This window comes from Bison bison, unplaced genomic scaffold, assembly GCF_000754665.1.
Source record: "Bison bison bison isolate TAMUID 2011002044 unplaced genomic scaffold, Bison_UMD1.0 scf7180017864038, whole genome shotgun sequence".
Taxonomy (NCBI): domain Eukaryota; kingdom Metazoa; phylum Chordata; class Mammalia; order Artiodactyla; family Bovidae; genus Bison; species Bison bison.
In genome coordinates, this window is record NW_011494610.1 from 3,777,252 (window position 1) to 3,782,935 (window position 5,684).

A 5,684-nucleotide genomic window follows, 5' to 3' on the forward strand; every position below is an offset into this window, starting at 1 on the left:
CAGGACTGATTGGATCTCCTTGCAGTCCAAGGGACTCTAAAGAGTCTTCTCCAACACCACAGTTCAAAAGCATCAATTCTTTGGCGCTCAGCCGCCTTCACAGTCCAACTCTCACATCCATAATGACCACAGGAAAAACCATAGCCTTGACTAGACAAACCTTTGTTGGCAAAGTAATGTCTCTGCTTTTCAATATGCTATCTAGGTTGGTCATAACTTTCCTTCCAAGGAGTAAGCGTCTTTTAATTTCATGGCTGCAGTCACCATCTGCAGTGATTTTGGAGCCCAGAAAAATAAAGTCTGACACTGTTTCCACTGTTTCCCCATCTATTTCCCATGAAGTGATGGGACCGGATGCCGTGATCTTCGTTTTCTGAATGTTGAGCTTTAAGCCAACTTTGTCACTCTCCTCTTTCACTTTCATCAAGATGTTCTTTAGTTCCTCTTCACTTTCTGCCATAAGGGTGGTGTCATCTGCATATCTGAGGTTATTGATATTTCTCCCGGCAATCTTGATTCCAGCTTGTGTTTCTTCCAGTCCAGCGTTTCTCATGATGTACTCTGCATAGAAGTTAAATAGGCAGGGTGACAATATACAGCCTTGACGAACTCCTTTTCCTATTGCTAAACTCCTCTATGGTATCTGATACTACAGCTTAATTTTCTGTCCTTTTCCCCCTTCCTTTGGCTTCCTGAAATCCCTCTGATTACTTTGTCTCGTTGAAGCCCTTGCCCCTCCCCATTCTGCCCTCCTTCTGCAGAACTCTGTAATGGTCAGTGTTTGAGCCCTGCCCTTCGGAAGTCTCCCCCTCAGACTCTGGTCCTGACCATGCCGTGCTCCACAGCACCAGCTCTTCCACTCGAGGAGCTGCCCATCATGTCACATTCTTCTCGTGTCAGCCCCATCTGTCACCGTATCTTCCTTGTAAAGTGAATGGTGACGTGCTATCGCCAATCCAGCCCACTTAGGCCTGGCTCTCCCCCTTCCCACTCCTCTCAGCCTCTCTCCAGGAATTTTCCACTGTAGCCACACTGATTGGCTGTTTGCCATGTACTCTTTGTCTTTCCAATACCTCCGACTCTGCAAAGCCGGAATCAGCCTCTTGTGTGAAGGCTTTTCACCCTGAGCCCCTTCATCTGAACATTTACTGTATAAAAATAGCATGTAAGACTGTGTTACTTCCTTGGGATGTTGCTCACCTGTCATTTCCTTGGTTTTCTTTGTGCTTTTACTATCATTTTGCCCACTGGGTTGGAAGGCTCAGTCTGGGCCCCTCCTGGTCTGACAAACTGACCCTGTTCTCTCCTCAGTAGGGGATTAGAAATGGGTGGTATCATGGCTTAAGCCTTTACCCACCACCCACACCCTGCCCTGCCTGTCCATTTGTCAGTAGGAGACTGATGTCTTCCGGGATGTGAATGTGCCCTTGAGGGTGTGACCGGGTGGTGGGCCGGGAGTCAGGAAAGCTGTCCTGGAGCAAAGGTGGCCGGACACAGTCCACAGAGGGCTGGTGTCTGCTCAGGCACTGAGTACCTAAACCATCCCTGACACCATGCTTCTGTGCCGGAAGGTGTGTCCCATATGCGCCTCGATGCCCTGGGGAGACCCCAACTACCGCAGCGCCAACTTCATCGAGCACCTCCAGCGCCGGCACCAGTTCTCCTACGACACCTTCGTGGTGAGTCTGCAGCCCGGGCGCTGATTCCTGACCACCCCCCCACCCCCACGCGCCACCCCCCTCAACCCACCTGCACCTAGCGGACCACGTGGCTCCCTCCCTCCCCTCACCCGAGAACTGCGGGCCCCCGGGGGGGTTGTCACTGATGTGATGGGCTCCCTGGAATGACAGCTCTGTGGCGTTTAAGGAAGTGAACTGGCCAGCCATCGAGACTGAGACAGAGTGAGCTTCCTTTTATGTTTTCCAAAATTTTTATCCACTTCGTTTCGTATGTGGCTTCTAGCTGTTACAGAACCTGGTTTGGGATCCTTAAGCTCAGAAGCCCATGGGTCCAGGCAAGTCATGGATGTGATTGTCTAGGGAGTTACAAGCTGGACAGTGTATATGACTCATCATGCTGCCAGCAGCTCCAGCTGATGAGGGCAGAGCTGGGCACTGTGTTGCCAGGTTCCTTCCTGCCCCAATACCAAGAAGCTGGAAAGGCAGAATTTCATGTGAAGTGTCCCATATTTATTTCTTCAGGTACTTCAAGTCAAATCAAACACACTGGGACTTCCCTGGGAGTCCAGTGGCTAAGACTCCATGCTCTCAATGCAGGGGGCCTGGGTTTGATCCCTGTTCAGGGAACTAGATCCCCCATGCCACAACTGAATGCCATAATGAAGACCTGGTGCAGCCAAATTTTTTTTCAATTTAAAAATTAAAAAAAAAAAAAAAATAGCCAAACGTGGTCATCAGGTTTACATCCTTCCCCTGGAGCTGAGTGGTTTGAAGGGCACACTGTTGTCTTGGCATTATGGTGACAAATCCAGCTAGTTGTCTCAGGTAAGCCTTTTATTTACATATATAGGTGTCAGGTTAGGATTTGAGAGTAGCATTCAGTCTCAGTGGCTGTGTTTCAGGACCTAAGATAGAAAGCATGACTCTTTCCTGAGTTGTCCTAAAGAGCAATTTACTCTTGTCCTAATGAGAGTATCTGAAATTCAGACTTCAAAATTAGCATCTTTTTGTTAAAGATGAATACAGTTGCCAAGACAAGCCCAAGTAGGTAGCTTTGCCTTACTGAATCAGAGAGGCTGTTTTCACCCCGGGCACTCCAGCTTTGAGAACCTGCTCTGTGCCAGGCTTCACGCAGGTGCCTGCCCGTCTGAGGGTGCCGTGGGCATGTTCACGGTCAGGGTGAGGTAGCTGCGGCATGGAAATCAAGCAGCTGCCCAGGGTCAGGCAGCCGGCATCGCAGACCGTGCAGCTGGCCCCTGGCCCTTCTCCAGAGCTCTGCTCAGATGCCCTGCTTCTCCGACCCACAGTGAGTCCCCTCAGCTGCACACAGTTGCTAAGTGTCTGTGTTGTCCGCAGGATTACGACGTGGATGAGGAAGACATGATTAACCAGGTGCTGCAGCGCTCCATCATTGACCAGTGAGCAGGCGCGCCCGGGGCTGCCCCCAGCCTCGGCTCCGTGTGGAGAATGTGACTCGCCCCCGAGTGTGCAGCAGGCCTGGGAGTGGGCCTGGTGTTAGGGCAGGGTCACTCCGAACAGGAAACGGGCCCGCCTTCCCCCGGGGCTCCGCTCACCTGTGTGTCTCCTGTCTGCTCTCGTCCTGCTCCTCAGCCGCTTTGCGGAGCCTCTGTCCCGTCTCCGGAAGGGAGCCCAGCTGCCCCACCTGTCCGTGGGTCACGCTCGCACCTCCTGTCCTCCTGTCCTGTGTCGATCTCTCAGGTCCTCCAAGTCAGCCAGGACCTTTTCTGGGTCATGAATAGCACAAGTGAGACAAGTGTCTCCTCTCCTTGTCCCCGGGGTATGTGAGCTCTGGCAGTAAGGCGTCTCGTGGGTGATGGAGCTGCTCCCGTGCTGTGCGAGTTCCTGTGTGTTGGTCATTGGCAGCAGCTGCCGGAAGCTGGAGTTACCTCATGGGAAACATTTCACAAGTCCCGTTGGAGTGAGTGTTCTGAGCTGAACATGGTCTGATGCTGGGAGTTTTGATGAGTGCTGTTTCCCTCCCATTCTTGCACACCCTTAGGATTAACTGGTTCAACCTTAAATGCCTGCATGGTGCCTTCTTAGGGTAAGGTGTAACCACATATTTTTAGTGAAAAGAAGTGTTTCTGACTTAGGAAACTTAAACTCCATTTATTCCTAACTAAGGAGAAGGGTCAGCTTAAGTGAGGTGGGAGGGCCACAGCTTTGGGTTCTGATTTTTTTCAAACTAACGAGTTCCTTTCCAATGACTTAGTCATGTTTGCCTCTCTGGGAACCTGCTTACATTCTTGTCCTCAAGGCACAAAGAGGGGCCCTCAGATGAGTAAGAAGTCCTGGGCCCAGGGGGTACTAGTTCTGTCATCTTTTATTTGGCAACTTGGATTAACCTGAGGGTTGCTTTCCTGTCACAGAGTTCTTCCTTATAAAACTGGTTTCAACACGTTAATCAGTGTATGAAGACCTGCCTTCTGAGGCGGAGGGGTTAGGGGAAGTCCAGCCTCCCCACCTGCTGTCTCTGACAAGACCTGCAGGTCAGGAGGCACAGCACACCTCCTGGGAGCAGTTGGTCATTGAAACTGTCTGCCAGAAACTTGCTTTGCTAACAGCTCAAGAAGCTTGAAGTTCACCTTGTTTCACCAATGTTAATAAATAAGGCCGTGGGCTGTCTCATCTGGAGGCGCAGAGCCTCTTGTAGACCAGAAGGCCCCCTGTCTAGGTTCATTTTTCCCTGTTAGACTTCCTGTCTGAATAGGGATATTTTTGTTGGTCAGTGGCTGAAGTTTCAGGTGACCCGGGGTTCTGGGCCTGGACACCGCTGCTGGGGCCTCGCCCTCCCTGCCGCTGAAATCTCACATGCTCAGGAACCAGTAGGGACCGGGTCCAGTGGGGCAAAGTAACTTTCTCTAACGCGCTGTCATTTGGGAGGGCCCGGGTGTTGTTACAGCTTCTTCACTGTAGTTTTGGAAAAAGTTTGCTATGACCCTCCTGAATTGAGATCATCTCAGCCTAAGTTTAGAGGGAAATTTAACAAAGCCTCACCTGATGGTCTCACAGTGGTACCAAAAGACGAGTTTCATTGTATTAAGTGCACTTGATGTATTTCTAATAAGATGACTCTCCAGAAAGTGACGTTTGTTATGTTCTGGCTTTTAAAGTGAAATATAAATAAATCTCATGATTTATCCAACTGGTACCCTGTAATGCCTGTTGTTATTAACCTCAGTTTGCTGAAGCCTGGTCTTGGGGAGCCTCTGGAAGACTGTTGTGCTTTTTAAGGGGAAGTTCTTGTCTGTCACGAGTGAGTTCCATCTGGCTCTGATCTCAGCTCTGACTCTTCACCAGCTGGTTTTACCGGGTCTATCTTCTCTGGAGAACAAACCCACCTCCCTGCCACCCCTGTCCCCACCGTCCTCCACCACAGACACACACATTTGGGAACTCCAGTGAGGCAAGAAGTGATCCTGTTCCATGAAACAAGACTTCAGGTGCCTTAGCAACAGCCCTAAAACATCGCAGTAGTGGGTTCCACATGCAAAGATCTGAGGTCATGGGCGTGTCTCGGTTCTGCACTCTGCCTCTGGCTGTGGGACATCTGGAAAGTACTTCCCCTTCTGAGTTAAATAGGTTTATGTCGGATCCTTCGGCATGTGTGACTTTGCTGATGGCTCAGTTAAAGAAGGTACCTACAGTACAGGAGACCTGGATTTCATCCCTTGATCAGGAAGATCCCCTGGAGGAGGGCATGGCAACCCACTCCAGTATTCTTGCCTGGAGAATCCTATGGACGAGGAGCCTGGTGAGTTATGGTCCATGGGGTTGCAAAGAGTCAGACACAACTGAGTGACTAACACTTGGACACCTGTGGAAGCCTGGGAGCTCTACTGAACGTACATTATCAGAATAAATGTTCTGAACATCTATTTGCTGGCAAGCTCACACCTCATTAAATTATTGTGCTGTTACTTGTTTTAATGGCTGTCTCCCACACGAAGCTGGGGGGGGGCAAGGACCAGACCTGGTGCGCCA

The 5,684-nt window shown here is 50.5% G+C and overlaps 1 protein-coding gene across 1 annotated transcript in view; it reads left to right on the plus strand.

Moving 5' to 3' along the window:
• The window catches only part of RNF114 (ring finger protein 114), a 14,381-nt gene extending 9,527 nt beyond the window's left edge, over positions 1–4,854 (plus strand). Inside the window, 2 exon segments of the mRNA XM_010835090.1 lie at positions 1,572–1,679; positions 3,036–4,854. Of these exon segments, the coding sequence (XP_010833392.1) occupies positions 1,572–1,679; positions 3,036–3,101 (174 nt within the window). The 3' untranslated portion in view covers positions 3,102–4,854.
• The last annotated feature ends 830 nt before the right edge of the window (positions 4,855–5,684 follow it).